At 46.4% G+C, this 22,500-nt stretch overlaps 1 protein-coding gene across 1 annotated transcript in view; it reads left to right on the top strand.

The window, feature by feature from the left end:
- Positions 1-22,500, top strand: part of mdga2a (MAM domain containing glycosylphosphatidylinositol anchor 2a) — a 61,046-nt gene that overhangs the window by 8,345 nt on the left and 30,201 nt on the right. The window contains exon 2 of the mRNA XM_028566290.1: positions 15,027-15,166. Coding sequence (XP_028422091.1) covers positions 15,027-15,166 — 140 coding nt within the window. The remainder of the gene's footprint in view (positions 1-15,026; positions 15,167-22,500) is intronic.

Below are 22,500 nucleotides of genomic sequence, written 5' to 3'. Positions count from 1 at the left end.
CTGAATAGGGGTGGGAGATATTGACAAAAATGAATATCTCGATATTTTTTTTCAATATCTCGATATCGATATTCAGACGATATTTTTGAAATCCTTCTAGAAGTTAAAAGAAGCCCTGTTCGGAGGCTATTTCGGTGGTTCTCTTGGGAAAATGTACAAGCAAGATGAAATCATAACAATAAACAAAGGGCTCTGTTCTGTAACATATGGCACACAACCATGTCCTTATTGGGAGAAGTCCTGGAGCTGGGACAGGGCCGGGTCAGACCAGGTTCTGATAGTCCTTCTACTGGGCTGTATAGTCCTTCTGACCAGGATGCATGCTGGGATCAGGAGTTGGATGTGATCTGACTGATGCATGCTGGGATCAGGAGTTGGATGTGATCTGACTGATGCATGCTGGGATCAAGAGTTGGATGTGATCTGACTGATGCATGCTGGGATCAGGAGTTGGATGTGATCTGACTGGCCCAGGTGAGGGAGAGGAGCAGTTCTCCGAATTTCGAAGGTGAAAATGAATAAAAAAAAAAAAAAAAACGCTGGCGGTATCAGAGGCTGTCTGGCTGTCTGCGTTGCTAGCGCGCCTGAAAGCCGTTACATACCGGACGCAGCCCAGCTGGCGCGTACAAATGTGACATCATGAGATCTCCGTCAGTACCCGATTCGTTCCAACTGCACAATCTATTCTGCGCATGCGCAAGATGTTCGCGCATGCGCTGTAGGTACGATGATTTACGACACTACCCGATCTGTTCCCACACTAGCCTCCACCGGGAAGCTAACGTTAGTTTAGCTAATAGCTAATTCGGGCGGACCGCTAGGTGATTATAGCGGTCTGCCGTTAGCCTCCACTGGGAAGCTAACGTTACTTTAGCTAACAGTTCATTTGGCTAACCGCTAGCTGATTGTAGCGGTCTGCCGTCCGTCAGCCTCCACAGTTAAGCTAACGTTAGTTTAGCTAAACTAAAGACAGCATGCAAACTTTTAAAAGACCCTCAAAATAAAACAGCTGTTACGTCAGCTCTACTTTACTTGTGCTCATTTAAAATACAATCACTCAACACTCGTCTTTATTGTTATTACTGTAAAGTCTTAATGTAGCTGTAGCCTGCTTTTCCCGTTATGTTTGACTTAACGTTATTTTAGACTGAATCTAGCTGTCCGTTCTGCCCGCACGATCCGTTCTGCGCATGCGTTATTTGTCGGCTAGCGGTTAGCCGAATTAGCTGTTAGCTAAACTAACGTTAGCTTGGGTGGAGGCTAGCGTGGAACAGATCGGGCAGGTCGTAAAACGGTATTATCTGCGCATGCGCAGAACGGATTGTGCAGGTGGAACGGATCGGGTACTGACAATCTCCGTGACTATTTATAGCTGCGCTGGTGGTCGAGACACTAGCTGCAGTCTTCTCCTGAACAGAGGGGGCGCTAATGAGCAAAGGCTACCGACGCTGCTCTTTCTACGGACCAGAAGAAGAAGAAAAAGGTAAACAACGGCAGAACTGGCAGCAGCGTTGACCTCAATGCTTCGATCTGATTCACCGAGCTACTTGGTCGGATCGAGCCTTTCATTCACCATAAAAGAACTCATCGTAACCCGGTGAGTTTACCGGAGAGACCTGCAGTCACTCTGAGAGTCCTGACATCTGATTGTCGGCGAACTCATTCAGGCTTCCTGTTTCCGCTTTGTCGAGCCGTGCGCGACCTCGGCTGGGCCGGATATGACATCATTTAGACGTCACGATGTCGCGCGCCACCTTGATGCGCAACCAGATGTTCGAATAGTTCGAATATTCGGTGTTATCTTAAAGGGAATATTCAAACGTCATTTTTGAACAATTTTGACAGCCCTAGAAAACACAAGACTTTCACCCAGGAAACAGGTGTTCATGTCCTGGAGAAGTTAAGTGTCTGTCTGTGTGTGTGTTTCTGTGTGTGTGTCTATGTGTTTGTGTGTGTGTGTCTGTCTGTGTGTGTGTTTCTGTGTGTGTGTCTATGTGTTTGTGTGTGTGTGTCTGTCTGTGTGTGTGTTTCTGTGTGTGTGTCTATGTGTTTGTGTGTGTGTCTGTCTGTGTGTGTGTGTTTCTGTGTGTGTGTCTATGTGTTTGTGTGTGTGTGTCTGTCTGTGTGTGTGTTTCTGTGTGTGTGTGTCTATGTGTTTGTGTGTGTGTGTCTGTCTGTGTGTGTTTCTGTGTGTGTGTCTATGTGTTTGTGTGTGTGTGTCTGTCTGTGTGTGTGTGTGTGTGTGTCTCTGTGTGTGTGTGTGTGTGTGTGTGTGTGTGTGTGTGTGTGTCTGTGTGTGTGTGTGTGTGTCTGTCTGTGTGTCTGTGTGTCTGTGTGTGTGTGTGTGTGTGTGTGTGTGTGTGTGTTTCCCTACTTTGATGAAACGATTAACTCTGAATATTCGACCCGCTCTCTCTCTCTTTACCTTCTCGGGGAAATTGGGATTAATTAGAATTGTTTTTTAATGACCTCCTTCTCTCTCAGCTGTTTCCTCCTCGCAGACAGGAAACACCCCCCCCCACCCCCATGTGTTTATCAAGCCATTAGCTGTGGGTTTACTGTGTTAATAAGTGTTAATGTACGGTAATGAGGACGGAGTGCTGCAGATTACTGGGAGCGCCTCTGGCCCGCCTCCTGCCTCCTGACCATAGACAGTATATATAAACTGGACCAGCAGACCCTGTGTCTCTGGTCTGAGACCAGTGGAGGATACCAGAAGTCTCTTTCCCGGTGCTGGCTGAGTGTTACTGAGCAGCCTCCAACTGAGCTTGAAGACGTAGATGTGACGTGAGCAACGTGTCTGAAAGTGTGAAGTCTTCTGGTAGCTGTGAGAGAGAAATCTCAATCATTCCCAATCTCACAGAGACGGAGAGTGTAGGTATATGTAAGGAGATAACATAGACACAGGCTAATTACTGATCACTAACATGCTAGTTAACATTAGTAATTACTGATCACTAACATGCTAGTTAACATTAGTAATTACTGATCACTAACATGCTAGTTAACATTAGTAATTACTGATCACTACCATGCTAGTTAACATTAGTAATTACTGATCACTAACATGCTAGTTAACATTAGTAATTAAACCTAAACAGATAATGGAAGTCCAAACTGCCTGTGAGCTTCTCCTGTACTATACGGTAATTCCTCTACTGTGTGACAGTAAGTCTCGTGGTTATGACCCAATCGTTAGCCTATTGTTATAAAAGCGTCTGCTACGGAGCCATAACGTGAGCTACAAGGTAATGGAGCCTTTTAGGGCGTTTTCATGTTACATTGTCTACATTTGATCTGGTAAGTTGTGGTTTCACACTGCAGTTTTGCAAGCGCACTAAAGATCTCTACGTGACAAACCTACGTCCTGCCGTCATCACATACGTGAGCTACGTCTCAAGATACTTGTCTGTACAGACAGACAGACAGAAAGACACACACACACACACACTTATTCATTAAATTATTACCATCATTGTAGTAAGTGCAAGTTAAGTTCGTTTATACGCCACACACTATTATATTTGTCAACAATAACTGATATGGGACAAAGCATATAATATATACATAACAGAGTGAAAAATTAATGGGCCAAAAAAGGCGAGTGAATAAAACGTGTCTTTAGTCTTGCAAACTATACCACCGCTGCTTTATTACTGTTATTACCGAGCTAACGCTAGCTTGTCACGCTAGTCAGCTGGATAACGAGTAAACAGCAGCACCAGAAGAGCTACTGGAGGGACGGTACGTTCCTCCGTTCAGACCGGAACAGAAGGAGGATAGTGTAGTGACTTTACCCTGCTGTTGAACTCCCTTCCTCCTCATCAAGGACTCCAACATGTTTACGTTTTAGGTGCTGACTCATCACCGTGGTGCGCCCGTGCCATGCCGTTTCGAGTAGTTGCAGCCCTCTGACTACCAGCCTGTGTGTGTTTCCTAGGCTACCAGATATGAAGACTAGTAGTGTGCACCTATAGCCCAGCTCTGAGATGGTGTTTAGGAGTGGTTGGTATTTAACTACCTTGGTGTAGAAAGACTCCTCCATGCTGGAATCAAAGCTGCAGCCTACCTCTAAAACCTGCACCTCCCTGGACTCCTCGTTGATAATAACTACAGCTGGTGTGTTGGCCACCAGGTACTAGAGAGAGTACTAGAGGTACTACTGCAGTGGGGGAACATGGATGGTTTTACCTGATGATGTTTGTACATTCTTACTGAGGGAGGGAAGTGATTTGATATGTCCTTCACTACGAGGTCTACTAGTCTGTCATGACGTGCTATGTACATTCCTCTGTAGGCATGGCAACCATTTAGGATGTGAGACAGACCGTTTCGGTGATACGTTCTGAGGTGTGATGCAAGCAATGAGGGAGACCAGATAGAGAGGTTGAGTCTGGTAGGGAGGACTTGTAATCTGGCTTTTACTGTGAATGTGACACACACACACACAGACACACACACACACACACACACACACACACACACACACACACACACACACACACACACACACACACACACACACACACACACACACACACACACACACACACACACTGGTCTGGGCCTCAGCTTGGAGGCTGTGTTCACACCGATTGAGGTGTTGAGTGTGTTTAAGACTAGATGGCTGTTGGCAGATGATCTGTATCGGCCTGATAACCGATAAAGTTAATGAATATAAAAGTGGTCTACTTTGGCTCAGCTGAAGCTCTGAGTCATGATGTCACACACACACACACACACACACACACACACACACAGACACATTTTAACCATTTATTTATGTCCACATAAAGAAAATAGTACAGGGACACAAATATTACAGCTGCAGTACAATACAAGACACAACTCATCACACACACACACACACACACACACACACACACACACACACACACACACACACACAACACTATCTGGCTATCTTTTCTCTCCGTCTCTCCCTCTCTCTCTATCTCTCTCCTTCTCTCTCTCTTTCTCTCTCTCTCCTTCTCTCTCTCTCCATCTTTCTGCCTCTCACTTTCTTTCTCTCCTCTCTCTCTCTCTCTGCCTCTCTGTCTCTCTCTCTCCCCTCTCTCTCTTTTTCTCTCTCTCCTCTCTCTCTCTCTTTCTCTCTCTCTCTCTTTCTCTCCATCTCTCTCCTCTCTCTCTCTCTCTCTCTCTCTCTCTCTCTCTCTCTCTCTCTCTCTCTCGTCTCTCATGTGTGAGTTATGATGTGTAACGTGCTGCAGTGGGACCATGATGATGCTGATGATGATGATGCTGATGATGACAGGGTGAGCGTGACGATGATGATGCTGATGCTGATGATGATGACGATGATGACAGGGTGAGCGTGACGATGATGATGATGATGAAGATGATGATGATGACGTTATCAGGCTCGGTAACGTCTCTGTTCTTCTCTGCTCAGCATCAGATTATCATTATTATCATTTCTTCGGAGCTGGGATGTCTGATTACTTAGTTATACTGTGACCTCACAGAATCCTGCTCTCTGATTGGCCGGCAGCATCACTCCAGACACAGTTCAGATTATTAAACAGGAGGTAACCGTAGCAACAGATGCTTAGGCTGCAGTTAAGTTACTCAAGGACTCCTGGGATCTGCTGGAGGAACTCCACAACCTTTCAGACGCTTTCGTTAAAGCTTTTCTTTCTTTCTTCGACCCTTCTTTGGACACTTTTTATTAGCTGACACCCCCCCCCAACGCCAGGGCCCCCCCCCCTTTTAAGACCCATTGCATTTTTCAAAGGATGTCTAGGAACCCCGATCAGATGTTATGTCCGTTATTTTTAGTCGTCACACTGACTGGGCAGCTTCCTCGGAGAAATCCTGAATCCTCCAGAAATAAAACGACAGAGCTTACATAACGCAGAGAGAGAGAGAGAGAGAGAGAGAGAGAGAGAGGGAGACAGCAAGAGAGACAGATGGAGGGAGAGAGAGAGAGGGAAAGAGAGTGAGACAGATGGAGATAGAGGGAGAGAAAGAGACAGAGAGAGATGGAGAGAGAGAGAGAGAGAGAGAGAGAGAGAGAGAGAGAGAGAGAGAGAGAGAGAGAGAGAGAGAGAGAGAGAGAGAGAGAGAGAGAGAGAGAGGATGTAAAAATCTTGACTATGACATGAATAACCCAGTGGAGCTGACGGTGACCTGAGCCAGTTAGAAATGAACCTGAGAGAGACGGAGACATCTTTGGATCTGGGACAGATAGTGGTTTTAATATTTAGTTTCATGTCTGTGTGTCTTCCCTCCCTCTCCCTCTCTCCCACTCCCTCTCTCCCTCTCTCTCTCTCTCTCTTCCTCCCTCTCCCTCTCTCTCTCTCTCTCCTCCTTCTCCCTCTCTCTCTCTCTCTCTCTCTCTCTCTCTCCTCCCTCTACCTCTCTCTCTCCACTTCCTGCTCTCGGACATAAATAAATGAGAACTAGAGGAAACGGTTTGTTGTGATCCCTGAATGAACCTGGGGATTAAATCAGATCAGGTCTCAGATCAGGTCGTGGACTGATCTGAGACCTGATTGGATTGTTGGCATTTTATTAAAATTTCAACGACGATGCTCCAGATTATTTTTCAATGTTTTTGTGGAAAGAGTTTCTGAACTTCATTCCTCTTTTTCTATCTCTCTCTCTCAGTCTCTCTCCCCCTCTCTGTCTCTCTCTCTCTCCCTCTTTCTCTCCCTTTCTCTCTCTATTTCTCTCCCTCTTTCTCTCTCTCTCTCTCTCTCTCTCTCAGTCTCTCTCTCCCACTCTCTTTCTCTCTCTCTCCCTCTTTCTCTCCCTTTCTCTCTCTATCTCTCTCCCTCTCTCTCTCTCTCTCCCTCTTTCTCTCCCTCTCTCTCTCCCTCTTTCTCTCCCTTTCTCTCTCCCTCTTTCTCTCCCTCTCTCTCTCTCTCTCCTTCTTTCTCTCCCTCTCTCTCTCTCTCTCTTTCCCTCTTTCTCTCTCTCTCTCCCTCTCTCCCTCTCTCCCTCTCTCCCTCTCTCCCTCTCTCCCTCTCCCCTCTCTCTCTCCCCCTTTCTCTCCCCTCTCTCTCTCTCTCCCTCTCAGTCTCCCTCTCTCCCTCTCTCTCTGTCTCTCTCTCTTTTTATTCAGCCTGAAAGCGACCCTCGTTAACTGATCATTAATGGGGCATTCACACCAAAAACAGCTGACACACAACATCAGCTGTGGTGTCCCTCAGGGCCCAGTACTCGGTCCTGTCCTGTTTATCCTGTACATCAGGGGTGTCAAACTCATCTTCCCAGAGGGCCACACTGGAAAATAAGAATCACACCAATGGCCAGACATGTTTAGTTTACTGATAGGCTTTTATTTAATCCAAAAAGTAAAATATATTTGACTGTATTATTGCATGTGTCATATAGTCTTCTCATTCACAGTTTGGTCGATATAAAGGGCCCTATTTTAAGTATCAAACGTGAAACGCAAGTAGCTTTGGGGGTGGATCTCGGGCGCTGTTGCTATGATACCGGCGGGATAAATGACTCTTGCGCTTGTTCCGTGGAGGATTGCTATTATAACGGTGGATCTGCCTGGCGCACGCCAGTGGGAGCTGTCCGGGATGCGGCAAAGTAATAGGCCGATGACCCTCAACTCTTCATCAGGACTACCCCCAACCCCCGTCTGCTCCGCAAACATCCAATCCAATCCACCTTTATTTATAAAGCACTTTAAAAACAACATAGTTGACCAAAGTGCTGAACACAATCTAAAATAAGCAATAACATATAGTAGTGACACAATGGAACAATAAAATAGCAATACAAAAGAATTCTAAAAAGAAAAACAGCCTCAAAAATCATCCCTCAAACTGAGTTAAAAGCCAAAGAAAATAAATGAGTTTTAAGACGAGATTTAAAAACGGGAAGAGACTCGGTCAGTCTGATGTGCAAAGGCAGTTCATTCCAGAGTCTCGGAGCTGCCACCGCAAACGCACGATCACCCCTGGATTTACGTTTGGTCTTAGGGATGACCAGTAGTGCCTGGTCCACCGAGAGGGGGTATAGGGTACAGTCAAATCGGACAAATACTTGGGGGCCAAATCATGCAGACATTTAAAAACAAATAAAAGAATTTTAAAATCTGTGCGAAAATGCACAGGAAGCCAGTGGAGAGATTGGAGGATAGGTGTGATATGATAAAACTTTCGAAAGATGACCACATCAACCCCCCATCCTCAAATCCCTCCACTGGCTTCCGGTCTCACTCAGGATAGAGTACGAGGTTTTCTTTCTTACCGACCATTGCATCCATAGTGATGCTCCCCTCTACCTCAAACCAAAAACCTCCACATGTTCCCTCCGCTCTGGTTCAGCATGCCTCCTGAAACCCCCAGGACCAAGCTCCGTACTATGGGCGATCAGGCATTTAGCTCAGCTGCTCCCAGGCTCCCTGAACACCTGAGGACACCACAGACTGGAGACACACACACAAACAGAGACACACACACACACACACACACACACACACACACAGACACACACACACAAACAGAGGCACACACACACACACACACACACACACACACACACAAACAGAGACACACACACAAACAGAGACACACACACAAACAGAGACACACACACACACAAACAGAGACACACACACACAACTTTTTATTGCAGACACACTGCGTTTCTTTGCGTGTCCCCCCCTGCAGCCTAAACACACTACCCCCATTCAGAATGAATGGAAAGTCTGATTGCGGCCTAACTCTCTGTCATTTGTGCAATATGCAGGCTAATTGGGTTGTGCAATATGCTAGTTGTGCAATACGTAGGCTATTTGGGTTGTGCATTATGTCATTTGTGCAATATGCAGGCTATTTGGGTTGTGCAATATGCAGGCTATTTGGGTTGTGCAATATGTTAGTTGTGCAATACGTAGGCTATTTGGGTTGTGCAATATGTTAGTTGTGCAATACGTAGGCTATTTGGGTTGTGCATTATGTCATTTGTGCAATATGCAGGCTATTTGGGTTGTGCAATATGTTAGTTGTGCAATATGTAGGCTATTTGGGTTGTGCATTATGTCATTTGTGCAATACGTAAGCTATTTGGGTTGTGCATTATGTCATTTGTGCAATATGCAAGCTATTTGGGTTGTGCAATATGTTGTGCAATACGTAGGCTATTTGGGTTGTGCAACATGTTAGTTGTGCAGTACGTATATAGGGACCTGTCTAATGTATATGAGAGCATGTTTTGTGTTGCATGAGAGTATGTGTTGAGAGATGCTTATTTTCTGTATTTTGTGTTGTCTTTGTAAAGCTGCGGGAGTCCAAAACAAATTTCCCTTCGGGGACAGTAAAGTATATCTTATCTTATCTATCTTAACCGATCGAAGAAGGCATCTGAGTCCTAGAACACCTGTCCAGGAAGCTTCGGACGTTGCCGTGTTCAGCGTCCGTGGAAAGCTGTGGACTTGTACCGGTTGCGCAGCACCGATGTTGCGTTAATTTTTCCCAGTATTGACCCTTTGCAAACACGTGACCACGACCACGTGACGACGCCATGACAGACGGCAGAATCACCGGAAGCACAAGCTAAACAGTGAAGTAGACGAGCGGAAAGTTTCCTTAGTTTCAAATAAATAACGCTAAATAAACTGTAATACTACTACTACTACTACTACTACTATCTTCTTCTTCAGACATTGTTTAAATTCACCTACCCTGGTCCCTATCTCGATCCTGCCGGTAGCTAGCTTGCCCCGCTAGCCGTTAGCTGCCGTCCGGTGAGTGTAGTCAGCCAGGCTTCTGTGATAATCATCCCAATAACAATCCATGGAGCGGTGGTGGTGTGGCTATGTCTTCCAGTTACTGAAGGCCAGCTTTAGCTTACGCTTGGAGCAGCAAGTTCATCTGCCTGTTGCCCCTCTGTCTGTCTCGTTCTTTCCAACTCTCGTGAGGCTAGTTCTTCTTCGTCTGTATACTTGGATTCGAATAAATAAGGACGACCATCAAACTCAAAAGGCTCTTCCGTGTGTTGTTCATCTGCCATGTTCTCCATAGTTACGTTACTCCAAGCTTCTTCCCTTGTAAACAAATCTGCCCTTCACTCTTCACACACTACGCTCCGATCGGCACACTACTGTTTACCTTTTCCTGCTACAACTAGCAGCTAGCAGCTACTACCGCACTACTGTTTGTTTTGTTTTTTTGGGGGTATACACTTCAAGACGTGACATCACCTGTCCATAGCCACACCACTGTGGATTGTTATTGGGATGATTATCACAGAAGCCTGTCTGAATACACTCACAGGACGGCAGCTAGCAGCTAACGGCTATCAGCTAGCACGGCAAGCTAGCTACAGGCACGTAGCTACCGTTGTTCACTGGCTGAGCCAATCCCAGCTCTGGGAAATAATTCATCACACGTTAATCCATGCGGTAAATCACGGAGTGACTATGATCAGTATTAACCACACATAATGTAACATCTAGCCATCTTCTTATCTGTGATTATATTCGCTGCTGACCGGTGGCTATTTCGACGCGATGGGCAGCAGCTAGCGAGCAGTCCAAAGCTAGCAGAGCGATATGGCTCTGGCTGCAGCTAGCTGGTCGGCTAACCGGGGTAGGAGCTCCGCAGACCCGCATTTAATTCAGTTGTTTGGCCTTTTTGAAGCTAGTTTCCGTGCCATGTCATCTTTAATTTAAACAATATTTTTTGTATGTGTGTTAAGTTAAATGATCAAGGGAACATCTTACTTTTTGGGATATGTAGGTCACTGAATAACCGATGATAGTTATGTGGGACCTGTTAGCAGGAACAGCTGGTTAGCAAGGCAGCTAGCTGGGTGAGGAAGTTTTATTATTATCATTTGTCACTTAAAACAGAAAGGCAATACATACACATGCTTGTGTTGGTGTGGATTACTCTGCAGATTGTGTATGTGAGAACAAGAACAGCGAACACACTCGTTTGACTCATAGGTTTGACTTGCCGTCCGTCTACAAAATAGCTCTTCCGCCTCCGTCATGGCGTTCATAATTCGCGAGAGTAGAGTGTGACGTCACGTGCAAAGGGTCTATTGAACCTCTCCAGTTACTATACTTATACTAATCCTGAATCTGAATACACTACTGCTTATTTGTTTGCTGTGTTGGCCGATTTTAAGCAGCTTTCTTCAGGATGCTCAGTGCTCTTATTCTTCCTCACCTTACTTCCAGCTTTGCTCCCGTCAGAACTACTACGGCCTCTAGAGGGCGCCGCCACTAGAAACCTAAATATAGGTCAGAATGATGCTGGAACAAACAAGGCGAGGACAGTCCCGTGTTGAGTTATTTCATTTATCAGCAACATCACACACACTGGATGAGACTGCAGCTCTACTTTGCTGGAGGATGACTCACTCACACACACGCACACGCTCTCACACACACACACACACACACACACACACACACACACACACACACACACACACACACACACACACACACACACACACACACACACACAGCCTCAGGCCTGTACAGTAGAGCAGCGAGGGCAGCAGGAGCTCGCCCTGATTTAACCACTGTGTGTGTGTGTGTGTGTGTGTGTGTGTGTGTGTGTGTGTGTGTGTGTGTGTGTGTGTGTGTGTGTGTGTGTGTGTGTCTTTCAAACCACTTCCTGAATTAAAGGGATGGAGGGATTAGAGCATTAAAGGGATGGAAACAGATCCCAGATTTCCCTGCAGGAGGTCAGAGTGTTTGGAAACAATCGGAGGTTCGTTCTGATGTTAAAACTAAAATTTATGATGATCTAAAAAATCTTTACACTGGCACTAACCAGAGCTGTGATTGTTGAAACAGTGGAAAGACGAACCAAGATGGCTTTTAATAGTGTTATTTTGTGTGTATCTAATGATAATGATAATTATTTACATGGAGTCTGGTGGAGATATGCTGGCTCTATACACACTAAAAATCCTGATTATTTACATGGAGTCTGGTGGAGATATGCTGGCTCTATACACACTAAAAATCCTGATTATTTACATGGAGTCTGGTGGAGATATGTTGGCTCTATACACGCTAAAAGTCCTGATTATTTACATGGAGTCTGGTGGAGATATGCTGGCTCTATACACACTAAAAGTCCTGATTATTTACATGGAGTCTGGTGGAGATATGCTGGCTCTATACACACTAAAAGTCCTGATTATTTACATGGAGTCTGGTGGAGATATGCTGGCTCTATACACACTAAAAGTCCTGATTATTTACATGGAGTCTGGTGGAGATATGCTGGCTCTATACACGCTAAAAGTCCTGATTATTTACATGGAGTCTGGTGGAGTTTGGTGATGGTGATTTCGGGGCTGTTTCATGTTAAACTAAAAGGATCTTACTCTTTAACTAAAAGGTCTATCTCTGGAGGGATCCATCCCATAATGTTGTCACACACTTAGAATAATAATCTGAGTCTGTCAGTTTGTCTGTTGGGAGCCTCGGGGCGGTGTAATTCCTGAATGTTCTGCAGGCTTCAGACAGGATTCATCTTTTATAAGAAGGTAAACGGTTTGTGGCGCTCGCTGCAGAGAGCGCACGGATTAGACTAATACCTGGTTTTAGGGGAAAATGGAAAAACACCTGAGCCAGAACAGGATCAGAGGATGGAGGGATGAGAGGGGAATACAGATGAAAAGCTGAACTTCTTACAATAAATCGACTCAATGCTCAAGTTTAGTTTCCTGTTCGTCCGTAACGTTTACAGTTTATACAGGAAGTCAGTTGTTGCATTTTCACAGTTTTCATCACTTAAAAAATAATCTTTTAATATTGCGTCTTGATTTTTCAGTCCGTTTTTGTGTGTGTGTGTGTGTGTGTGTGTGTGTGTGTGTGTGCGTGTGTGTGTTACCTGTGTGTGTGTGTGTGTGTGTGTGTGTGTGTGCGTGTGTGTGTTACGTGTGTGTGTGTGTGTGACGTGTGTGTGTGTTACCTGTGTGTGTGTGTGTGTGCGTGCGTATGTGTGCGTGTGTGCGTGTGTATGTGTGTGTTACCTGTGTGTGTGTGTTACCTGTGTGTGTGTGTGTGTGTGTGTGTGTGTGTGTGTGTGTGTTTTGATGAGATCAGCAAGTCATCAGAGGACGAAGAAAAATCCAGAATCTAAAAGTGGGACAGCCACATCATCCTCTTCATCTTCATCTTTCTCTACTCCTCCTCCTCTTCTTCACCTCATTCTCTTTTCCTCCTCTCCTCTCCTCCCCTCTCTTCTCCTCTCCTCTCATCTCCTCTCCTCTCTTCTCCTCTCTTCCCCTCTCCTCTCCTCTCATCTCCTCTCCTCTCCTCTCTTCTCTTCTCTTCCCCTCTGCAGTGGAAGAACAGCTGATTTGAGTGTTAAATTCGAGGTATTTAAGCAGTTTTAAGTGGTTTGTGCACCGATACGCCCACGGGTCAGACTCCTGTAACAGAAGCAGGCAGGTCAGGCACAAATAGAGGCGTAAAGTCTAAAAATAAAAACCGCACACAGGAACAGATCAGGGTCACTGGTCCCGCCTGCCCAAAAACCTCCTCAAATTAAACATTCATTTCCTCTCCTGATGTTTTAAAATGTCACAACTTTAATTATCTGGACTGTTCCAGACAGACTGCGTTCATCAGATCTGACCTCCAGTGGTCCTGCTGCTGATAGGAGACCTATCCCGAAAAAAAACGCTCCCATGAGTCAGCACTTTTCACCCAGCCCCGTTTGAACAGAAAAGGAAAGTTTTTAACTTTACGGAACAAATGGAGCTACGTAACGTTCTGACCAAGGGGGGTCAGCTTCACTTCAGAACTTGAACCTCCTATGGCACCATGTTGATGCTACCAAGCCATCACCTCCCGTTAGCATCCCATTGACTCCCATTCATTCTGACGTCACTTTGACAGAGAATAACTTTACATCTGAAGCGTTTAAAGACTCTATTTGTCTGTTGTTTATTTCTAAAGAAACACGACAATGTATAAAAGGCTCCATTACCTTGTAGCTCACGTTATGGCTCCGTAGCAGACGCTTTTATAACAATAGGCTAACGATTGGGTCATAACCACGAGACTTACTGTCACACAGTAGAGGAATTACCGTATAGTACAGGAGAAGCTCACAGGCAGTTTGGACTTCCATTAGCTGTTTAATTACTAATGTTAACTAGCATGTTAGTGATCAGTAATTACTAATGTTAACTAGCATGTTAGTGATCAGTAATTACTAATGTTAACTAGCATGTTAATGATCAGTAATTACTAATGTTAACTAGTATGTTAGTGATCAGTAATTACTAATGTTAACTAGCATGTTAGTGATCAGTAATTACTAATGTTAACTAGCATGTTAATGATCAGTAATTACTAATGTTAACTAGCATGTTAGTGATCAGTAATTACTAATGTTAACTAGCATGTTAATGATCAGTAATTACTAATGTTAACTAGTATGTTAGTGATCAGTAATTACTAATGTTAATGTTAGTGATCAGTAATTACTAATGTTAACTAGCATGTTAGGGATCAGTAATTACTAATGTTAACTAGCATGTTAGGGATCAGTAATTACTAATGTTAACTAGCATGTTAATGATCAGTAATTACTAATGTTAACTATCATGTTAGTGATCAGTAATTAGCCTGTGTCTATGTTATCTCCTTACATATACCTACACTCTCCGTCTCTGTAAGATTGGGAATGATTGAGATTTCTCTCTCACAGCTACCAGAAGACTTCACACTTTCAGACAGGTTGCTCACGTCACATCTACGTCTTCAAGCTCAGTTGGAGGCTGCTCAGTAACACTCAGCCAGCACCGGGAAAGAGACTTCTGATATCCTCCACTGGTCTCAGACCAGAGACACAGGACCTGCTGCTCCATTATTTATATATATATATATATATATATATATATATATATATATATATATATATATATACTGTCTATGGTTCTGTGTCACGTGGCAACCTTCATGAAGTGAAGTAACCTTGTGTGTGTGTGTGTGTGTGTGTGTGTGTGTGTGTGTGTGTGTGTGTGTGTGTGTGTGTGTGTGTGTGTGTGTGTCTCCACAGCACCCCCTACGGTGCGGATTGTGCACTCGGGTCAGGCCTGTAACGTGGAGGAGGAGCGCTACAGTGAGCGAGTTTACACCATCAGAGAGGGAGAGACTCTGGAGCTGCAGTGTCTGGTGACAGGACACCCCCGCCCTCAGGTAACAGGAACACTGGGAACACTGGGAACACTCTGGCAACACACTGGGAACAATGGGAACATACTGGGAACACTGGGAACACTCTGGCAACACACTGGGAACACACTGGCAACACACTGGGAACAATGGGAACACACTGGGAACACTGGGAACACTCTGGCAACACACTGGGAACACACTGGCAACACACTGGGAACACTGGCAACACACTGGGAACAATGGGAACACTCTGGCAACACTCTGGCAACACACTGGGAACACACTGGGAACACTGGGAACACTCTGGCAACACACTGGGAACAATGGAAACACACTGGGAACACTCTGGCAACACACTGGGAACACTGGGAACACTCTGGCAACACACTGGGAACACTGGGAACACTCTGGCAACACACTGGGAACAATGGGAACACACTGGGAACACTCTGGGAACACTGGGAACACTCTGGGAACACACTGGGAACACTGGGAACACTCTGGCAACACACTGGGAACAATGGGAACACACTGGGAACAATGGGAACACTCTGGGAACACTGGAAACACTCTGGGAACACTGGAAACACTCTGGGAACACTCTGGGAACACTCTGGGAACACTCTGGGAACACTCTGGGAACACTGGGAACACTCTGGCAACACACTGGGAACAATGGGAACACACTGGGAACAATGGGAACACTCTGGGAACACTGGAAACACTCTGGGAACACTGGAAACACTCTGGGAACACTCTGGGAACACTCTGGGAACACTCTGGGAACACTCTGGGAACACACTGGGAACACACTGGGAACACTGGGAACACTCTGGGAACACTGGAAACACTCTGGGAACACTCAGGGAACACACTGGGAACACACTGGGAACACACTGGGAACACACTGAACACACTGGGAACACACTGGGAACACACTGGGAACACTGAACACACTGGGGACACACTGGGAACACTGAACACACTGGGAACACTGGGAACACACTGGGAACACTGAACACACTGGGGACACTCTGGGAACACTGAACACACTGGGAACACACTGGGAACACACTGGGAACACTGAACACACTGGGAACACACTGGGAACACTGAACACACTGGGAACACACTGGGAACACACTGGGAACACTGAACACACTGGGAACACACTGGGAACACTGAACACACTGGGAACACACTGGGAACACACTGGGAACACTGAACACACTGGGAACACACTGGGAACACTGAACACACTGGGGACACTCTGGGAACACTGAACACACTGGGAACACACTGGGAACACACTGGGAACACTGAACACACTGGGAACACACTGGGAACACACTGGGAACACTGAACACACTGGGAACACTGGGAACACTGGGAAAACTGAACACACTGGGAAAACATTGGGAACACACTGGGAACACTGGGAAAACTGAACACTCTGGGAACACTCTGGGAACACTCTGGGAACACTCTGGGAACACACTGGGAACACACTGGGAACACACTGGGAACACTGGGAAAACTGAACACTCTGGGAACACTCTGGGAACACACTAGGAACACACTGGGAACACTGGGAAAACTGAACACACTGGGAACACTCTGGGAACACACTGGGAACACTCTGGGAACACTTGAGGGAACACTTGAGGGAACATATGGCATTTTAAATGTAGCCTACATTTACAGTAGCTAGCTAACGGTAAACTACAGGTTAGTCAATGTGGAAATCATAGGAATTACAGCGACTAACTTCTCGTAGCTTTTCAAACGTTTGGTAGAGAACAGGCTGAGGATATTAACGCCATAATAATAACAACAATATAGTGGCAACGATATGACCACGTTCATTTGTTCTTTTTAAGGCTAAAGAGTTGAATTGTCAACCCGCTCACGTCAGACGCACGTCCGTATACGTATTGGAATATTTTCAGAATAAAAATTGGATTTTTTTATTCGTTTTTAAAGCTGTTTTTTTTAAGAAAAACAAGCAGCTGTTAACCTGTTTAAAGATGAGCAAATACAAACACTACTCTACGTTATTTGAAGTAAACTTTGGCTCCGAAAAAAATTATAATTTAATAAATAAGTCTCAGTTGTATTACCGCTGTGATGACATCGTGTCTTTATTGCATCATCAGTGATCATAATCAGATGCACACGTCTCTCCACTCCTCTCTTATCTCCTCCCTTCCTCTCTTCCTCTCTTCCTCTCTTCTTCTTTTCAAAACCATCACTCCTCTTCCTCTCTCTCCTCCATCATTCCTCTCTCTTATTTCTTCTCCTTTAGTCTCTCTGCTGTCAGTCTGTGGAAGCTAAAAATAGATCAGCTGCTGGCACACAGTCTGAATGTACACACACACACACACTCTCTCTCTCTCCCACACACACACACACACACACACACACACTCTCTCTCTCTCCCACACACACACACACACACACACACACACACACACACACACACACACACACACTCTCTCTCTCTCACACACACACACACACACACACACACACACACACACTCTCTCTCTCTCACTCACTCACACACACACACACACACACTCTCTCTCACACACACACACACACACACACACACACACACACACACACACACACACACACACACACACACACACACACACTCACTCACTCACTCACTCACACCACACACACACACACACACTCTCTCTCTCACACACACACACACACACACACACACACACACACACACACACACACTGTAAAACAGTTTTTTTTCTGTCTCTGCGTCACTGCAGAGCTCAGCTTCCTCTGCACTTTTCTTTCATCCCCTCTTCTTCTTCTCCACCTTCAGTTCTCTGCTCAGGTTGCAGTTTTTCGTTTCGCTGGAATCGTGACTTGTTTGAGTGCAATTTCTTCACCGATTTACGTTTTAAATGTTGCATCATTTACAGGTTTTCTGAAAGCAAACCTCATGTTCTCTGAACTCTAAAACTCACACACACACACACACACACACACACACACACACACAGACGCACACACATTAGGGCTGATTGAAGAAATTCTTAGTGGACTAACAATCGTTCAGTCGTATCGACTAATCGATTAGTTGATTTAAATCGACAGATCTGTAAATCTGAGTTTCTCCACTAAGAGTCGTGCTAAAAGCACCACTTTAATTCTTGTGTTTACCAGAGATGTGCTCGTACGTTTCTTGGAAAGAAGTCATTCAGCATGAAAACAGCATCAAACATGACTAATGGACTAAAGAAATCTAAGTTGACTAAGACCAAAACCACCGATTAGTTGACTAATCGACTAAGAGGGAGCAGCCCTAACACACACACACACACACACACACACACACACACACACACACACACACACACACACACACACACACACACACACACACGTTAAAGGCAAATCTGCTGCTGCGACATGAAACTACCTTCAAATCGATGTCTTCTCAAACTGGTTTTCTGTTGAAATGGGACACACACAATCAAGTCCTCCAAACCATCTCCATTCTAATCAGTGGAGCAGCAGTCATGTGTCACATGTGTACCGTTGGTAACGTATAAACTTCGGATATTAAGCCGACTACCGGCAGGTCTCGGAGCTGAGGTTTTTGCAGTAACGGACAAACGAGCGGTGAAGTCGCAACGCTACGAGGCAGAGAGCCGGGCGCTAAATGAGTCCGATTAACTGCATTCTTCATCCACACAAAGCACGTTGTTATCGCCACGAGTGGCGGCTTTATTCGGCTCGTTTTCTGTGAACGATGTGGCGACGAGGTAACGGTAAGCAACCCACTGCTGCTGGGTCTAATGTTAGTGGTCTGACCCAGTGCTGCTGGGTCTAACGTTAGTGGTCTGACCCAGTGCTGCTGGGTCTAACGTTAGTGGTCTGACCCAGTGCTGCTGGGTCTAACGTTAGTGGTCTGACCCACTGCTGCTGGGTCTAATGTTAGTGGTCTGACCCACTGCTGCTGGGTCTAATGTTAGTGGTCTGACCCAGTGCTGCTGGGTCTAACGTTAGTGGTCTGACCCACTGCTGCTGGGTCTAACGTTAGTGGTCTGACCCACTGCTGCTGGGTCTAACGTTAGTGGTCTGACCCACTGCTGCTGGGTCTAACGTTAGTGGTCTGACCCACTGCTGCTGGGTCTAACGTTAGTGGTCTGACCCACTGCTGCTGGGTCTAATGTTAGTGGTCTGACCCACTGCTGCTGGGTCTAATGTTAGTGGTCTGACCCACTGCTGCTGGGTCTAATGTTAGTGGTCTGACCCAGTGCTGCTGGGTCTAATGTTAGAGGTCTGACCCACTGCTGCTGGGTCTAACGTTAGTGGTCTGACCCACTGCTGCTGGGTCTAACGTTAGTGGTCTGACCCACTGCTGCTGGGTCTAACGTTAGTGGTCTGACCCACTGCTGCTGGGTCTAACGTTAGTGGTCTGACCCACTGCTGCTGGGTCTAATGTTAGTGGTCTGACCCACTGCTGCTGGGTCTAATGTTAGTGGTCTGACCCACTGCTGCTGGGTCTAATGTTAGAGGTCTGACCCACTGCTGCTGGGTCTAACGTTAGTGGTCTGACCCACTGCTGCTGGGTCTAACGTTAGTGGTCTGACCCAGTGCTGCTGGGTCTAATGTTAGAGCTGGGTCTAACGTTAGTGGTCTGACCCACTGCTGCTGGGTCTAACGTTAGTGGTCTGACCCACTGCTGCTGGATCTAACGTTAGTGGTCTGACCCACTGCTGCTGGGTCTAACGTTAGTGGTCTGACCCACTGCTGCTGGGTCTAATGTTAGTGGTCTGACCCACTGCTGCTGGGTCTAACGTTAGAGGTCTGACCCAGTGCTGCTGGGTCTAACGTTAGAGGTCTGACCCAGTGCTGCTGGGTCTAACGTTAGTGGTCTGACCCACTGCTGCTGGGTCTAACGTTAGTGGTCTGACCCACTGCTGCTGGGTCTAATGTTAGTGGTCTGACCCACTGCTGCTGGGTCTAACGTTAGTGGTCTGACCCAGTGCTGCTGGGTCTAACGTTAGTGGTCTGACCCACTGCTGCTGGGTCTAACGTTAGTGGTCTGACCCACTGCTGCTGGGTCTAATGTTAGTGGTCTGACCCACTGCTGCTGGGTCTAACGTTAGTGGTCTGACCCACTGCTGCTGGGTCTAACGTTAGTGGTCTGACCCACTGCTGCTGGGTCTAACGTTAGTGGTCTGACCCACTGCTGCTGGGTCTAACGTTAGTGGTCTGACCCACTGCTGCTGGGTCTAATGTTAGTGGTCTGACCCACTGCTGCTGGGTCTAATGTTAGTGGTCTGACCCAGTGCTGCTGGGTCTAATGTTAGAGGTCTGACCCACTGCTGCTGGGTCTAACGTTAGTGGTCTGACCCACTGCTGCTGGGTCTAACGTTAGTGGTCTGACCCAGTGCTGCTGGGTCTAACGTTAGTGGTCTGACCCACTGCTGCTGGGTCTAACGTTAGTGGTCTGACCCACTGCTGCTGGGTCTAATGTTAGTGGTCTGACCCACTGCTGCTGGGTCTAACGTTAGTGGTCTGACCCACTGCTGCTGGGTCTAACGTTAGTGGTCTGACCCACTGCTGCTGGGTCTAACGTTAGTGGTCTGACCCAGTGCTGCTGGGTCTAACGTTAGAGGTCTGACCCACTGCTGCTGGGTCTGCGTTAGTGGTCTGACCCACTGCTGCTGGGTCTAACGTTAGTGGTCTGACCCACTGCTGCTGGATCTAACGTTAGTGGTCTGACCCACTGCTGCTGGGTCTAACGTTAGTGGTCTGACCCACTGCTGCTGGGTCTAATGTTAGTGGTCTGACCCACTGCTGCTGGGTCTAACGTTAGAGGTCTGACCCAGTGCTGCTGGGTCTAACGTTAGAGGTCTGACCCAGTGCTGCTGGGTCTAATGTTAGTGGTCTGACCCACTGCTGCTGGGTCTAACGTTAGTGGTCTGACCCACTGCTGCTGGGTCTAACGTTAGTGGTCTGACCCACTGCTGCTGGGTCTAATGTTAGTGGTCTGACCCACTGCTGCTGGGTCTAACGTTAGTGGTCTGACCCACTGCTGCTGGGTCTAATGTTAGTGGTCTGACCCACTGCTGCTGGGTCTAATGTTAGTGGTCTGACCCACTGCTGCTGGGTCTAATGTTAGTGGTCTGACCCACTGCTGCTGGGTCTAACGTTAGTGGTCTGACCCACTGCTGCTGGGTCTAACGTTAGTGGTCTGACCCACTGCTGCTGGGTCTAACGTTAGTGGTCTGACCCACTGCTGCTGGGTCTAACGTTAGTGGTCTGACCCACTGCTGCTGGGTCTAACGTTAGAGGTCTGACCCACTGCTGCTGGGTCTGCGTTAGTGGTCTGACCCACTGCTGCTGGGTCTAATGTTAGTGGTCTGACCCACTGCTGCTGGGTCTAACGTTAGTGGTCTGACCCACTGCTGCTGGGTCTAACGTTAGTGGTCTGACCCACTGCTGCTGGATCTAACGTTAGTGGTCTGACCCACTGCTGCTGGGTCTAACGTTAGTGGTCTGACCCACTGCTGCTGGGTCTAATGTTAGTGGTCTGACCCACTGCTGCTGGGTCTAATGTTAGTGGTCTGACCCACTGCTGCTGGGTCTAACGTTAGTGGTCTGACCCACTGCTGCTGGGTCTAATGTTAGTGGTCTGACCCACTGCTGCTGGGTCTAACGTTAGTGGTCTGACCCACTGCTGCTGGGTCTAATGTTAGTGGTCCTCTGACCCACTGCTGCTGGGTCTAATGTTAGTGGTCTGACCCACTGCTGCTGGGTCTAATGTTAGTGGTCCTCTGACCCACTGCTGCTGGGTCTAACGTTAGTGGTCTGACCCACTGCTGCTGGGTCTAATGTTAGTGGTCCTCTGACCCACTGCTGCTGGATCTAATGTTAGCGGTTGAGATCTCAAACTACCTATGGAGGTCCTGGGACATGTCTGCATGGATTTTAAAATAAAGTGACAAAAACATTGAAAAAAAAGATGAAAAAAAATCTTGCCGACAATCTTGAGGCAACAAAAAAACTCACAGATTGTCCAAAATAACCTTTTGAAAAAAATTGGCAAAAACATTAATAAGCAGGGTTCATACGTTTTGTAAAAAACCTGGAAAAGTTATGGAATTTGAAAAATGCAAATTCCAGTTTTGGAAAAGTCATGGAATTGTTTTTAACACAGCATAATAACATGTGATTAATAAATGTATTTTAATCTCACCTTAACCTCAGCGTTGTATTCGGGGAGAGATATTAAGAATCCCACTATGAACCAAATTCATTATCATTCATTTATAGTAAAACCTCTGAGGGTTGTATTCTTATTGTAGAAT

This window comes from Perca flavescens, chromosome 20 (assembly GCF_004354835.1).
Source record: "Perca flavescens isolate YP-PL-M2 chromosome 20, PFLA_1.0, whole genome shotgun sequence".
NCBI lineage: Eukaryota > Metazoa > Chordata > Actinopteri > Perciformes > Percidae > Perca > Perca flavescens.
Note: the sequence above shows the minus strand (reverse complement) of the source record. Positions and strands in the feature narration are given on the sequence as shown.